At 38.6% G+C, this 15,560-nt stretch overlaps 3 protein-coding genes across 7 annotated transcripts in view; 1 reads left to right on the top strand and 2 right to left on the bottom strand.

Annotated features, from left to right (window-relative positions):
- LOC133838395 (lachesin) overlaps nucleotides 1-2,760 on the bottom strand; it is a 128,647-nt gene extending 125,887 nt beyond the window's left edge. For 2 of the 4 annotated variants that reach the window (XM_062269472.1, XM_062269474.1), the window contains exon 1: nucleotides 1,741-2,759. The gene's annotated coding sequence lies outside the window, so the exon portion shown is untranslated. Of the gene's footprint in view, nucleotides 1-1,740 lie in introns of all 4 variants that reach the window. The other 2 variants (XM_062269475.1, XM_062269473.1) reach the window with 2 other exon arrangements.
- An 8,005-nt stretch (nucleotides 2,761-10,765) lies between these two features.
- Nucleotides 10,766-12,176, top strand: LOC133839167 (nucleosome assembly protein 1-like 1). Of its 2 annotated transcripts, none has more exons than XM_062270523.1 (6): nucleotides 10,766-10,922; nucleotides 11,015-11,175; nucleotides 11,232-11,355; nucleotides 11,409-11,637; nucleotides 11,694-11,773; nucleotides 11,833-12,176. In XM_062270523.1, the coding sequence occupies exons 1-6, from the start codon at nucleotides 10,884-10,886 to the stop codon at nucleotides 12,016-12,018; spliced, it is 819 nt and encodes a 272-aa protein (XP_062126507.1). In that variant the 5' UTR covers nucleotides 10,766-10,883; the 3' UTR covers nucleotides 12,019-12,176. The 2 variants fall into 2 exon arrangements, with proteins under 2 accessions (XP_062126507.1, XP_062126506.1); XM_062270522.1 differs by having other exon boundaries at nucleotides 10,767-10,961.
- LOC133839172 (uncharacterized) lies at nucleotides 11,917-15,527 on the bottom strand. The gene is given in 6 exon segments (XM_062270527.1): nucleotides 11,917-13,384; nucleotides 13,386-14,315; nucleotides 14,374-14,535; nucleotides 14,595-14,717; nucleotides 14,773-15,046; nucleotides 15,109-15,527. Coding segments are annotated over 6 exon segments (2,430 nt in total). The 5' UTR covers nucleotides 15,348-15,527; the 3' UTR covers nucleotides 11,917-12,682.
- Between the last annotated feature and the right edge of the window lie 33 nt (nucleotides 15,528-15,560).

The following is a 15,560-nucleotide window of genomic DNA, read 5'->3' as shown; positions in this document are numbered from 1 at the left end:
GCTCGTTGCAATTATTTACATTCTGTCATTATTATTATGGTACATTTTGTAGAAAATCATTTGCGGGCATGTTTAATTAGCAAAATTCATGTATGAATGCTTTAAAACAATTACCACACCCGCGAGCAACACAAATGTATATGTGCAACATGGCAATTGAATTCAGACTTGCAGCTTAATAAAGCGAAATGTCGCAGGCGAATCGGCATTTATGTTGCAACTAATTGAGTATCCCAAGCCGCAAGCAATTTGCCGCAATAAACTTGAATTAAAGCAAGTGTCGTATATGTGTAAGTAAAGTTAAAGTATATGCATATAAGAATATGCCACAGCATGTTGCATGCATCTCTTTTCACCCCTCCCACGTTCAATGTTTATTTATTGATGTGACTTTCATTTTAAAACGTGCAACCGCAGCGTTTAAGCGGAAATTAAAGGCTGCACATAAGCATTTATAATGCAGCTGCCAATGTGCAACAACGTATTCAGCATTATGCAGTTAAAAGTATATGTGTGGCTGTGGCAGTGGCACTGGCAGAAGCTGTGGCAGCTGCATAATTCTCCATCCGGCAACACATATGCATGATCATTTAGTGTATCGCTGATTGGACTGTGCATTTCGACTGGACTTGATTTATAATATTTACTCGCATTAATAGCACAAACGTACGCACACTTTCATATTTTTATATCAATAATTCCTTATTTCAATATGCAATTAATTTGCTGCACAAATTATTCAGATAGTATATAAAAAAAAACTTGGCTGATAATAATGCTTGAGTCGAGGGTAAAAGCTTTTGGGAATTGTTGAAGGAGTTAAAAGTAATTTACAAAAAAAATGCAAATATTAAAATAATAAATGCAAGTTTTCGTTAAATCCCTTTAACTATTAACCCCACTTGAATTGAGCAAACTGAAAGCTATATAAATTTAATCACAGCATAAAGTAGCGTTTTTTTTGTACAGCTTTTTGCATAAATGTTAGCGCTATCATGAAAAGAGTATAAAGAGCTGTTACATCTATCTATTTAAAGTCCAATATTTTAAATGATTTTATATTGCACCGTCAATAGCTGCTTTTCTGGTGAATTGAAAAGCAGCTCAGTAAATGGCAATTTGTTGGCAACATGGCAGAATCAGCAGCAACAAAAAACAAATGGTTAAACTGATGAGGAAAACTCATATGTGTATAATATTTATAATTAATTGATGGCGCAACAAAAAAAAATGGATGCATAAAATAAGTTGAAGTGATTGTGGAAATCTCACAGATTTATTTCATATTAATTATTCAGTTGAATGATTGCAATTCATGCGTTTAATGTGCTGGACACAACACACAAAAAAAAAAATAAAACAATAAAACCTGATATATATTATAAAATGAGGAAAAACAATTGACTGATTAACGCATCATGCAACCTATAACGAAATTTGTACACTCTAGCTGCCCTAGTTAATAATATTAACTTTGCTTTTACATATTACTGAATTTCATTTAATTTCATTTTCATTTACTGATATCATACATATTAATATTGCATTAATTTAAACTCTGCAACAGCAGATTTTAAAAGAGATTCTTTCTTCCTTTAATTATTGAATTTCAAGAGTGTATTTCAAGTAGCTGCCTCGACTGCTCATAGAAAACAATGGAATTGCGTGGGCATGAATATTTTTGTTTTTTTGTAAAGGAGACACCTTCAACAGGTGACTCTGAATGTGTGGCACACTTACCTATTGTGTATCTCACGTGTTTTGCTATTGTTGTTTTCTTGGCCAACAGCGAGTTATCAGCTGTATGCAGAAAATGTTGCCTTATGAAAATCCCACGCTCTCGAGGTGAAGTTTAGCAAAGTCCTTTAGAAGTACGTAGTTACGGCACTCACAACCAGACACAAACACTTGCTTGCAACACACTTTGCCTTTCGTTGGTGCAACACGAACGAACACGCGCAGACACACGCACATAAAAAGCAAAATAAACCACTTTCAAAATGTGTGTGTGTGTGTGGCACAATTTTCAAATTGAATTCAAATTTGTGTTGTTGTTTTCGTATGTTTATTGACTTTCTCACTTCAGAGTTGCTGTCGCTCTCGTTGATGTTGTTGTTGGTGTTGTTGACGTACACTCGAGGCTACGTCTTAAAAATATATGCGACAGGAGGCAAAAGTTAAGAACCGTGCCGCAGTCTCTAGGTTGACGCAGTGAAGCACAGATACAACATACAATATACGACGACGATATATGTATTCACGATTTTGCCCAAATTTTCTATGTCACAAAACTGGCCGCAAAATTGAGAGCACCGAGCCGAGTCGAGTGGAGTCGGCACCGCGAGAGGCAAAATCGAATCAGCAGCAGCAGCAGCAGCTGGAGCTGGAGCAGGAGGAGCAGCGGTAGCAGGAACGTTGCCGAAATCAACGAAACGCATTGGCACCTCCAAACACGGATAAGAAGCAAGTATCCACAGAACACACACTCGTACACACAAACACACACACTCGCGTACTCAACGTGCTAATCTCTTTCACTTTCGTGGGTTCCAAAAATTGCACTTGGATTTATCAGCGCCAAGATTCAATTATTCACACAATCCTCTTTATCTATTTCGCTGTTGTTGTTATTGCTGTTGTATTATTTTAAATTTTCTTTTATTTTTGTATTTTCAATAAATTTCAACTGCTTTTTGTACGTGAACCTAGAAAACGGAGATGCACAGAACCGTCTCGATACGCGTTTGGATGAAGACTGCGTTGCGTCCTCGTTGTGAACGAGTGCGCCACAATCTTCGGCAACCACTCGTTGATTCAACAGTTAGCCCGAGCGACACACACACAACACCCGAAGCCACATTCGGGGAGGGATGTTGTCGAGTGCGGGGCTCACAACCGTTTGCGTTTGCCGAACTTCGCTTGGTATGGGGTGTGTAACACGAACCGCGAACTGTGAGACTAACCCAATGTAATTGTCATTACGATGCTGCCGTTGCCGCTGTCGTTGCCGCATGTTTGCTCTTTTTATTTGCAATTCAACGCCATGCGAATGCGTTCCACGAAGAGAGAATTTCCCTCGCACGTGGGACATTTTCCTGTGGAACTTGTTGAGTTAAAGAGAATCACAAGCAGACAGCAAACAGTTGCACACGTGGCAAGCTAACGGTATCGTCTCATTGTAAACATTATTATGCCAAATTGGAAATAATGAATATTAATATTAAAATTTTAAAAATAAGAATAAAAAGAAAAGAATAAAATAAATGAGTTTACTTTTAGATATTTTCGCTACCAATTTATATAATATTGCAATAAAAATTGAGACTTAAACAATAATATGTATATATTAAAATCATTACATTATTTATTAAATATACTAATGCGTATAAATGTACTATAGAAAATAACATTTAACTAATATGTTTACAAAATTTATTATAATTTTTTCGATTTTAATTTATGTGAATTGGAAAGTTAAAAAAATATATTAAATTGTATAGGAAAAATGTTTGCATTTCATAATAAAAATGAATAAGGTATTAAAAGGAAACAACAAACTTTCAAGTATATGCAATACTTAATTTACACCCCTTACAAATTACAAATTATTCAGATAACATAGAAAAATATACATTACTTAATTTACACCCTTTATTTTATTGGAAAATGCTATTAAATCAAAATCATATAATTTCATACGTGTTGTCTTTCTAATACATAAATGTATTCTGCTGACAAAATAAAGCGAATAATATTTATATGACTGCATGCTTGTATAATATCCAGTCACGCACATCGAGGTAATCGTTAACCTCGAGATAAGTATGCATTATAACCATAATTATACCTTATCAACGCATATATACCATTAAATGTGATAGGCACTGTTGTCATAATAATGAACGTTTATGTAAAATAATATGTTATTATGAATTTAAACAAATATACGCAATACTAAGAATTTTTAAGTTCATTCTGAATAGAGTTTTATTTTCCAACAATTTCTTATTCCTTTTTTTTTGATTTGACAGCAAAAAAAAGCAACACATTATAATCATTATACCCAACGATACAATGAAACGTTCTAATTTGCCAATGTCCTTTTTATACAGAAGTACTTGCATTAACCGCATTAAGGCACAAAAGCTTTCAAAGCTTTACAGCTTTACATTTCCTTTGCCATTCAATTTAACACACACATTTTCTTAGTCCTTTTTTGTTGCGTGCAACTTCCCCTCTTCAATTTGGGAAATTCTCTCTTTTTGCGAACTACGAAAACTCAAAGCAGATCGGTCAGCCACGAGGACCAAATAACTGTCAGCTTGAAGCTTCAAGGCCGCTGGACACTTCCGTTTTGAAGAGCGTTTTCTATTAAGTATTTTGTTTTTATATTTCATTGGACACTGGACCAATGGATTGTTGTTCTTGTTGTTGTTGCTGCTGGCCACTTTATTGTTATTTTGTTTTGCTGGCAACGTTCGTTTAGAGCCATCTGTAAAATTAAATTTAGCGACTGTTCACATCATGAGGAAAGTTCACAACCACACAGACAAGCTGCTTCTGCTGCTGCTGGCCACAGTCCAATGGCCATCATACCACACACACTCACACATACGCACACATACATATGTACATAGCTACTCGTCCATACCAAAAGAATGTGGTGGCAAACAGCGTACATACTTAGAAGGAATGAAAGATTCGCAGCTGCCTCAAACTATTTGCCAGGCGCCCCGCTCTGCTCAGCTCTCATAATGAATATTTATGAAGATTTAAAAAACATTTTCTTCGCCTCTGTTGTTTTATGATTTGCAAGTGTGCCGCTCACCCAAACTCCATTCCCTTCCCCATTATTATGATTCCCATTCTGTTTCGTTCCTTTGCCGGGCACCTACAATTCAATGGCGTGCGAAGTTGCTCCTGATGGACAATATCCTCAAGTGGACGACGACGACGACGACGACGACGACATCGCTGAACTTTCCGCTTAGCCAAGGGAAAACAATTTAAATATATGTATGTATGTATGTGCGAGTCTGTATGCATGTGCTCTGTGCGCTGTGTTGTTTTTGTTTTCATTTTGTAAATGATTTCATTATGTTGTCGCCTCGTGGTCATGGCGAGCCATCATCATGCGGGTCGTATACTTGATATAGCAAGCGACAAATTTGTATCCGTAGTAGCTAGTACTACCAGCTAGAGTTTGTCCTGGCTCCACTTCCACTTCCAGGTCCTCTTCCATTTACATTTCCACTTCCACTTTGTCGTCTTCGCGTCAATTTATTGATAATTTAATTTGACATTTGCGGTTACTGATTGTCATGATTGTTTTCATGTTAATCTTATTGTTTTACATTTTTCCTATAAATTTTCGCTTTCTTTTTTTGTTGTTCTTGTTTTTGTTTGCTGTTTGCCCTCGTCCATTGTGTATTTTTCTTATTTCGAATACCAAGCGGGTATTTGCATTTACTTTTTATGCTCTCTTTGTTTTTTTGTTTTGTGTCTTCTCTTTTTTTTGGGATTTTTGGTTTTTTATAATTTGATTTTTTTGTTTATTTGTTCTTTTTTTTGGTTTTTTCTTTATCAGGAAAGGACTCGACGCTTAACAACATCATCCATGGGGCGTGTTCAGAAATTTGCATGTTTTATATGCTGCCATTTCGTATTTTTTTGTTCGCTGTTGTTGCTTTTTTCTTTGTTGTTATTATTATTATTATTTGTGTGGTGGCCATTTTAAAGGCTCCACACTGGCCGATGCTCTTTAACTTTCGCCTTTTATGTGCGTCTATTGTTTTGCTTTTTCCTTAAGCAAATTTGCATGCGAAAACAATGAAAATGGTCAGGCTGAGGGCAACCTACTTAAGCAGAAAGCCATTGAATCGCTGAGCTGCTCCTGTTGTTGTCCTTGCAACATCTCCCTCTCTCTCTCTCCCTCTCTCTGCTCGGCTCGGCACTCTGTTCAAATACCTTTCCTTAATGACTATGCCAAGGCATTTTAATTAAACTATTTCCTGACTGGACGACATGCCATCATGGCAAGGGCGTAGCTAAGCAGCTTCAAATGTGCACAAATATTGAAATATTTATGGCACACACACACACACATTGACAAACACACACACACATACAAACACACATTCTCATACAGATAAAGTGAGAATGTGTGAGAAAGGGGAGACAGTCTGCAGTCTAGGTTGCCGCCTCGTTTCGTAATGCAATTTTAATTTCTTCAGCACAGCAGGCGACAGCTAAGCAGCATCCTTCCAATGTAGCCAACGTCGTCGTCGTCGTCGTCGTCGTCGTTGTAGTTGTCGTCGCCATCATCGTTGCGCGCTTCGTTTCCGCCTGCTGCGCCATCATTTCCGCTGCTCATTTTTTGACTGACTGTGTGTGTGTGCGTGTGTGTGTGTTTAGGTTCTGCTTTATGTTTATGTGACGCTTTGTTTGCCCATTTGTGATTGTCGATTGTCAGACGCTTTGAAGTTCGATCATTCCCAATCAGCTTTCAACGGAAATTCCAAGTAGATGCACCTGCTTTAAATCCACCACACACACCGAAAGAAAGCAAAAAAAGCAGAAGAGAAGAGCACTTTATTGTTGTAGTACTTGGGTTTTGTATTTGCTTGCCACAAGCTACATAAATTGTGGTTAGGTACAATGAATAACGCCTCAAGTTTTGCAACTGGCTCACAAACTTTGCATCAATATGCAGTCGACCCACTAAGCCACCCACCCAGCCACCGCATTCCGCGCCGCCTCACATATGAAGTTGGGATATGCAGCCATAAGGAAATTTCATTATTACCGCGCTTACACGTTAATGAAGCATGTAAAATGTCAATGTAGTTGTATGTAGTACTTCTCACTAGTGTATATAGCAATCCATGTGTGTGTGTGTGTGTGTGTTTGTGTATTGAGTCGAGTTGGGCTGCTAGTTTTATTGCAAATGTGTGTAATGAATGTAAATTAGTAAAAAGTTTTCCATGTAGCAGAGCGCGCGTTCGCATCGAGAAAGGAAGCGCATCAGAGCTAACCTGCGGCAACCAAGGATCTCGCTTTCTCTGCTACTATATACTATAAGCTCACATGTGCGTGTGTGTGTATGTGTGTGTGTTTTTGAAAGGATATGAATAGCGTTCGAATTAGAATACATAGCAGGTGTATAATCCGTGTATAGACGCATGTGTATGCCTGTGTATATATGTCTGTGTGTGTGCGTGATAATTATGAGCAATCTCCAGAGCCAAGCGAAGCCAGCAATTGGCAACTGCCGACACAATTCTCTTTGAGCAATGACCGACTAAGCCAATTAGCAGTAGCAATAATATGCAAATCAGCCACGGCATTATGCAACTTTTAAGCACTACACCCAATTGCTCTTTACTATAACTAATAATTTCTAATGGCCAACACAATTTCCCACTTTATGCAACTTTTATCGCTATTTAAAATTGCCAGCCACAGCAACAACAGCAACAACAACGACAACTGACAGCCAACTGAGAAGCAAATAATCAAGAAAAATTGCTTACATTTGCGATTTCAATTACCTTGCCAGCCAATACCCTATGCAAATTGAATTTTAAACCCAATTCAATGGCCATTTTTGTATATCATTAAAAATTTCATAGTCTGTTCACGAGAAATGGATGTAAAATACAGTTAAAGCTATTTCAATGAAATACAATCAAATACAATAGTTAACTAAATGTAAATGTTGAAATAATAAAAAAGTGTGAATACTTTAAACAATCTACATTTCAGAAGGTTTAATATTGATTAAGGGTTCAATGTTGAGATTTTTTCATTTTCAAATCTAGAATTTCAAGATTGGTCAATCTATTATGACTTTATATAATCTTGATTTAAGATTATATTTTTGATTTCAGCACGTTTTTTCTTTCTGTGTATAAATAAGGTACAAAAATGTACAATTCACAATACTCAAAATACATTCAAGCATATTACATTTTTAAATAAATTATCATTTTAAAATTTAAATAGAAAATAATGTTTCAATATTTAAAAATAAGATCAAAATTGTACCATTTTAATAATAAGTTTATTAAAAAATTTAAATTTTAAATGAACTAAAGAAATCAACAATAGCAACAATAAAAAATAATTAATAAATAATAAAATAAGAACAGAATTAAAAAAAAAATGACAACTCAGACATAAACAATAAATAGCTTTTCAATATTTGAAAATGTTTTGCGGCTTGGAATCTTTAAAGAATCTAACAAAAAGTGCAACGCAATTTCTTTTTTAAGTTTGAATTGCATTTTTATTTTTCATATCTTATAAGCTTCATTGTCAATAAGGAAACATTTGTAAATTCAAAAATTGTTGAGACGCAAATCGAGATTTTTAATAAGCTTAAATACTTAAAAATACCTGAAATATATATAAATGTATTTTTTTCTAATATGCATTTTTACGAATATATTGCACAGTATGTAAGTAAAGAGTGAGAAAAAGAGTAAATGGAGTAAGGGAGGAAGATTATGTATATTATTATATTTAAATCTCACTGGGTATGGGTAACAACAGCTGCAACCTATTAGATAGAAGTATGCAAAACCAAAAGCAACAATGACCAAGACGGATTCTGGACGGCATCAGGCGAAGGCATGTAGCATGGAGCATGGGGCATGCCCCATACCACAGGCTACAGTGTGAGAAGGAGCAAGCAATGCACATTGCATCCTTAGCATTAAAATAAGCAAAAGTAAACTAACAAAATTCGTTTATCAACGCCAAGCGATGTCTGCAGCGTAAGGAAAGTTCAGTCAAGGTGCAAAATAATTTGTTGCAATCAGCTTAGCAGAAAGCTGCTGGGGCAGAACTCTGTGCGGCAAAACTGTTAGCTACTGGAAGGATGCTGCCTAGCTGTTGGCTCTCACTCTCTCTCTCTCTCTCTCTCTCTCTCTCTCTCTCTGACAGGCATGGCCGGGCAAGTTTTCAATTTAGGTTGAATTATTATGACCTTAATTAACACGTCGTTTCATCATCAAATGCTGCACTTCGTCTTATGCTTTTGTTGTAGATTTTTTGGCATAGAAATGCTGCTTCTACTGCTTCCATTGCTGCTGCTGTCTACCATGTGTCCCCTTTCTATCTCTCTGGGCAGGTTGAGCTGCTGATTCGATTTTCTGCAGACATGCACTTTTACCGGAGCATAGCTCTAATCCCTGCCAAGTAACTGTTGCTGCTGTTGAGTCTGGGTTCAGTTTTACTAATTTTCATTTTAATTAAATTCAAACTATGTTGACGCGCTGCTGGCGTTTGACGACGACGACGACGACGACGTCAAATCTTACACTTACAATTTTGATGCACCTGCTAATTGAGTAGCCGAAAATTGTTAATTGAAAATTGGTGTCCCCATCTTTAAAGTCGAGCTTTAAGTCAGCTTCAGCATCATCATTCATCATCTTTAGCTGGCTGTCAGCACTAACACGAAATAATAATAATAATACTACTAGCCGCATTCGTCGCATTTGTTTTATGATTTCTTTTTTAATTTCCCCAAGGTATTTAGGAAAAAATTTAATAATATCAAATGTGAGGCCACAACTCAGAACTCAGAACTCACAACCCACAACACAAGCAGTGCAGGACGAGTGCGCGCCTGGACACTCGCGGGGAAACAGACCGCGCCCAGGCTCACGACATGCGTACATGTAATTCCATATGTATTTGTTAACAAACACGTATATATGTGTGTGTTGGTGTGTATGCTTGTCTAGGTTTCCGCTTGGCCAAATTTGTTTACACTTTTTGTGTCCACTGTGCTGCCCACTCATAATTTCATTTTGAAATGTTTGTCGTATACGCGACGACGTCGAAAACTTTTCTGTCCCTGACATATGGCGCTAAGCCTGTCACATTATTAAACTTGCTTCATGAGGCAACTGGCAACCGGCTGCCCATCGAAAAAAACCGAAGGGAACCCGGCAACTTGTACTGCGCGGCTCATTTAACAAGTTCACAAAATGAGAGGAACCCTTGAGCAACACAGCACGTGATTTGCATACAAGAAAACCGCAGCAACTTGTAGGCCAAAGACATTGCCTTATAAATGGCGATGGTGGTGTGTGGGGGGAAGGAAGGTTAAGAGCGCCGAACTTAATTGCATGCCAAATGAAAAGTTGAAAAAAAAACAACAACAACAACAACTACATAAAAAATAAAGAGTAGCGAAACCAAAAATTAAATGTGCGTTAAATTGTGAATAGACATGGCCAGCATTTTAATGGCCGCTAAAATAGTCCTTAGAATGCAATTTTTGTATAAATAGGAATAAACAGGAATATTGCAAAGCATACCAATAAAAAAACAGAAAGGGGTCAACACACTTAATGATGCCAATCATCGATAATGCTTTTTATAAGCACACTCGCAATTAGTTACAGCACAAAGTCTACACAAATAGATGTTTTTTTTTTCAGCTGCGCTTTTGTAACTAGAAACTCAATAAAGGCACTTATATCAAATTATTTACAATACGAAAAAACGAGCAATTATTTAAACGACAATTCAGAATTAGCTTAAAGCAAAATGCATTGCAAAAAAAAACGTAACACAAATCGTTTTAATCAATATATTCAATTTCAACAACTTAGTAATACAAATGTTTGAATCTATTGTAAAAATGTATAAAAAAAAAAAAGAATTATTTTTTTAACAAAAAACTATTCAGATGCCAAAGTGAGCGATGATTTTTGAGTAGAGTTTAGCTTTAGAGCATAATCATCATTTCATTTGAGCTTCATCAGTTCACAGAACATATCCGTCAAATCTAAAATATTATTAAATTTCGGAGAAATTTTCAACAATAACATTTTAATCTTTAGCAATTTAACAAAATAGGACAGGAGATGGAATCTTGTCGCAATCCCAACGCTAATAAGCTTAAGGTTGGCCTCCCCCACCAAATCCTTCAGAATGAAAAGAATGTAAGTACCGCTAAATATTTGCATATATGCTAAATGTATCTTCGGGTTTGCAGAACTTTACGGAAGATGAGAAAAAAATTATTGGGGAACTAAAGCAACTGTATCTGGAGACCATTAATCTGGACGTAAAGATGCAGCGGGAAATTTACAATATGGAAAAACAATACGAGGTCAAGCACAATGAAATTTTTGAAAAACGCAAAAAGATACTCGAGTAAGTTCTCCAACAAGTTTGAAATGCAATCTTGATTTATCGCCTTTATTTTCTAGTGATTTTAAGAAACAAAATCACGGTGACTCCACACGCAATGAGAATGTCTCCACCTTTTGGTTGAAGGTGCTGAAAGCCTCCTACACCGAATTCATTGGCAAGGAGGATGAGCGAATACTTTCAGTAAGTATAAAATTATCAAAAATATAATGATACTTACATAGGAATACTTGCAGTATCTTTCTGATATACGCACCAAGCACTATAACGATGACACTGTCAAGTTTGTGATCGAGTTTCATTTTGATAAGAACGATTATTTCAAGAATCGCGTGCTCACCAAAACTTACATCTTGAACTGTGTACCCGAAGCCGATGATCCTTTGTCCTACGATGGCGCCGAGATTGTGCGTTGCGAAGGCTGCAACATCGATTGGAAGCAACCGCACAATCGCGATAAGAAGGGTTCGTTCTTGAGGTGTAATTCTGTCTTAATTAGTTCATTTTTCTCTTCAAACTAGATCAACCCACTTTCTTTGATTTCTTCTCGCCACCGACATTGCCTGATGATCCGGAGGATCCCAACTTTTGTGATATTAATGTTAAAACTTAATTCTGTTACTAGCTTTTAGGTTTGTAATATTTTTTTATTTTTCACAGGCTATTCTGCAGAACGACTTTGAGTTGGGCTTCTATCTGAAGGAACGCGTTATTCCCAAGGCCGTCATCTTTTTCACTGGCGAAATTGCCGATTGTCAGAGCTCAGATGGCTCAGAAACCGAGTCTGAAAGCGATGAAGAATCAGATGTGGATGGCGAGGAGGAATCGTCGAATGGAAACAAATAACTCTCTGAATACGAAATGGCATATATAGAATATATACATACTCTTTTAACATCTAATCACATTTTCTAATCGAAATTGAAACAATTGTTTATTCGAACTCTGTCTACACTCATCTTAGCTACCAAATAAACATTTCATCAATTTTCAATTCCAAAAAATGGTTTCTCGTTTTAATGCATCTTAACAAGTAAATTTTGGGGGAGTTTTATACATTTCATTTAAGCAGACACGCACACACGTATAGGTAAGTTTATAGTACATTGTGTTTTGTAGTGTTTTATTTTTGTTTTTTGTTTTTGTTTGCAAACATAATACTAACTCTGCGCTACAACCTTCACATGTAGACAGCAGGCTTTAAAGGGCGGCCAAAATATGGCGACTTTTTAACTTATTAATTATTTTTCGTACCACTTCATTTGTAGAGAATCTTTTGAACTTATTACTTATGCTTCGTTCCACTTCATTGCAGAGAATCTTTTTAACATATTATTTTTCGTACCACTTCATGCAGAGAATCTTTTTAACTTATTACATACTCTTCTTCGTTCCACACCATTGTAGAGAATCATTCATTTAAGCGTGGGTTGATTATTCCATGATTTCACAGAAAGGATCGGGTACCGTTCACATATAAAATATATTTTTTGTATAGAATGCGATATTTTTACTGTTGCTGAGCAGGCGATTGCTGCTCCAGCGGCTGCTGCTCATCATTGTCAATGCTGTTGTTGTTGTTCGCCTCACTTGGCGCTTGTGCTTGCTCCTCGGGTTTAGCATTCTCTACATTCTTCTCTTCGGTCTGGTCTGGTGCTGGTTGTTTTTCTGTTTCCGTTTCGGGTTCGGTTTCTGTTTCTGTTTCTGGCGCCGTATCGTTTACAGTCGACGGTTGCTCTGTAGAGGTTACCGTTAAATGCGTTGCAATCACCTCACAGTTGGGCTTCTGTCGCTTAAACATGCGCACACCCAACAACGTAACGCCAGTGCCGCTCACATCAATGTAGACCAGATTCGGTGAACACTGCACCAAATGCTCCAGCGTATAGTTGGTAATGTGCGTATAATTGCGCAACGAGATGCGCTCTAGTCGTGTGTTGGGCGATCGATTTGAATTGCGTATCCAAACGACATCGGGTTGCACAGGATTTTCAGCGCGTCCAAAACTGTAGACAGCGCGATCGGAAATGTAGTTGGACAGCGCCATTGGCGGCCCTTGACGGCTGCGCATGCGTCGCGCATAGTCACGATCGAGCGGATCCAGGACATTCCAGAACATGGGATGTCCCACAACCTGCTCGAAATTGCCGCGTGGCTGGAAGCGGTGACGGCGCGGTAGGAAGACATTCGCCATGCCACCTCCGCCAGCTCCTGCTCCAGCTCCTGCTCCAGGTCCAGCTCCTGCTCCAGGTGCAGCTCCATTGCCACCGGCGCCTCCTCCACCCGCGTCGCTCATGAGATGTGGATTCATAAAGATGACTTGATCGCGTCGAGGCAAAAAAACGACTATGCGCCGGATTATTATCATGAATTTGTATTTGTATGCGCTCCACTACATGCTCCAGCAACGAAGCTATCACCGGATCACGCGGATAATCTGCTGGTGGATTATTCTCCACGTGTATGAATGCACGCGGCAATGCAGGCGCTGCTTCACCAGGACCAGCTGCCGCTTCTGCATTCTCTGGGTTCTCAACTGGAGCGTTGTCGTTGGCGTTGGCGCTGGCGTTAATGTTGGCTGCGACAGCTGCTGCAGTGCGAGCCGGATCCAAGCTGGGAAGCGCTATAACCACCAGATTTGGCGGCTGCACTGACAGACTGGCGTCCGAGCTATGACCGTTGCTTTGCGTCGTTGTATTATCGGACTTGTCGGAGGAAGACGCGGACGTTGACGAGGTATCCTCATCATCAGACTCCGGTATCAAACAGCGCAAACGCATCGTTGTGCGCGACGTTGCTCTTGCCTCACTATTGTTCTCCTTTCTCTCGTTGCAATTGTCCGATTGAAATGTATCACTTGGCGGCTTCGTCGCATCTGTTGATGTTGCTGTTGTTGGCTGTGCATTACACTGCGCATATTTGCGTAAATGTTCCATGGCTGCTCGCGAAGTGGAGGGTTCGTCGTCGCTTAGCGCCTTGTGAGAATCGGGCTGTGAGCTACTTGGCACATCGGACTTCATAAGCAGCGGCGGTCCTTGTGGCATATTGGGAGGCGATTCCAACAGCAGTTCCCTCAACGTTTCCACAGCACTAAAGCATTGCAGATCGCCATTATTGATGGGAGTTAAACGCAAATCAAGCACCTGAATAATTTAAAAGATAGTTAAACAATACCAAACTACATTCAAGTAGAGATCGTACCTCCAGTTTGGAAAACCCAAAGCGTGCAGCCATGCTGCCATAAGGTACAAATTTGCACATCATCTGACACCCCTTGAGACTTAGTCGACGCAAAGCGGGCAGTTTCGAGAGCGCCATTATATAGTAGGGTTCAAACCAGTTGTTGTCCTCAATACTCAAATCCTATAAGCATACTGGTTAGATCAATTATGCGATTCTAATTGGATATATTGATACATTACCTCTAAGACAACCAAATGCTTTTCTATCGTATGAAATATGCTTTTGACATGATCGCCAACTTTAACACTACAATCCTTTAAGGTCAAGCGCTTCAACGATGCCGGAAACTCCGATATATGTATCTGTATGGTAATATATAAATAATAAGGCAGGAATTGCTAATAAGATCTAGCTTACGTATTCAAAATCCAAGCTAACTCCAACCAGCTCCAGAACCTCCAAATGTGTGGCCACTTTGGGAAAGACCGAGGTCAGTGTACAAGTGAATTGCTTAAATTCCCCAGCCACATGCTGCGACGAAGGTGGACCACAGATCTTGATGGTGTGTGTCTTTTCCGTGGCGCGGCCAAGAATCTCCTCCAGAATACCCAAAGGTAACGGTGCATTGCTGAGATCAATATTGTGCCAGAATCGATGATCCAAGAGCAGACTTTCAAAACGAGGTGAGCAACTACAATTAACAATACTTAAGAAATATATATGGAATACAACTCAATTTGCAGTATTTCTTACAGCATCATCGCCATGATCGATGATGAGTCGAGGTACTGAAATATCTCGTATAATAACTCGTCGCATAAATCGAGCAGATTGTGTTCGTGACGCTCTTCGTGATCATCATCTTGTGTCTGTTGTTCTTTTTTTTGCGTTGTTTCCGTTCCGGCTGCTCCTGCTGCTGTTGCTGCTGCACTTGCCCCTCTTGACCAATTGTTTGTTGGTGGGGCGCGTCCGCTTGCTTGCTGCTGCCGCATTCGCTTTCCGACAAGCGTCGCTTTTGCCCGCCAACAAAAGCGCTATGTACATTATTCATATTATTTTGTGTAACGGCAACGGTGGAGTTTTCAAAACCTCTATTTCTTTTTTGCCGAAAAAAACGAAAACAGCACGTCAAACCAGTCCGAAATTCTTCTTCATTTGCTATTCCCAGGGACGCGCAAACAGCTGTTGGTTGGGCCGTTCATGGA

This window comes from Drosophila sulfurigaster, chromosome 2R (assembly GCF_023558435.1).
Source record: "Drosophila sulfurigaster albostrigata strain 15112-1811.04 chromosome 2R, ASM2355843v2, whole genome shotgun sequence".
NCBI classification, from domain to species: domain Eukaryota; kingdom Metazoa; phylum Arthropoda; class Insecta; order Diptera; family Drosophilidae; genus Drosophila; species Drosophila sulfurigaster.
Note: the sequence above shows the minus strand (reverse complement) of the source record. Positions and strands in the feature narration are given on the sequence as shown.

Excerpts from the sequence above, each read along its gene's own strand:
- LOC133839167 (XM_062270522.1), top strand. The coding sequence starts at position 10,884 with ATGGAATCTTGTCGCAATCCCAACGCTAATAAGCTTAAGGTTGGCCTC. Across the intron at positions 11,176-11,231 it reads AAACGCAAAAAGATACTCGA|TGATTTTAAGAAACAAAATC; the intron begins GTAAGTTCTCCA and ends TTTATTTTCTAG. Across the intron at positions 11,356-11,408 it reads AGGATGAGCGAATACTTTCA|TATCTTTCTGATATACGCAC; the intron begins GTAAGTATAAAA and ends GAATACTTGCAG.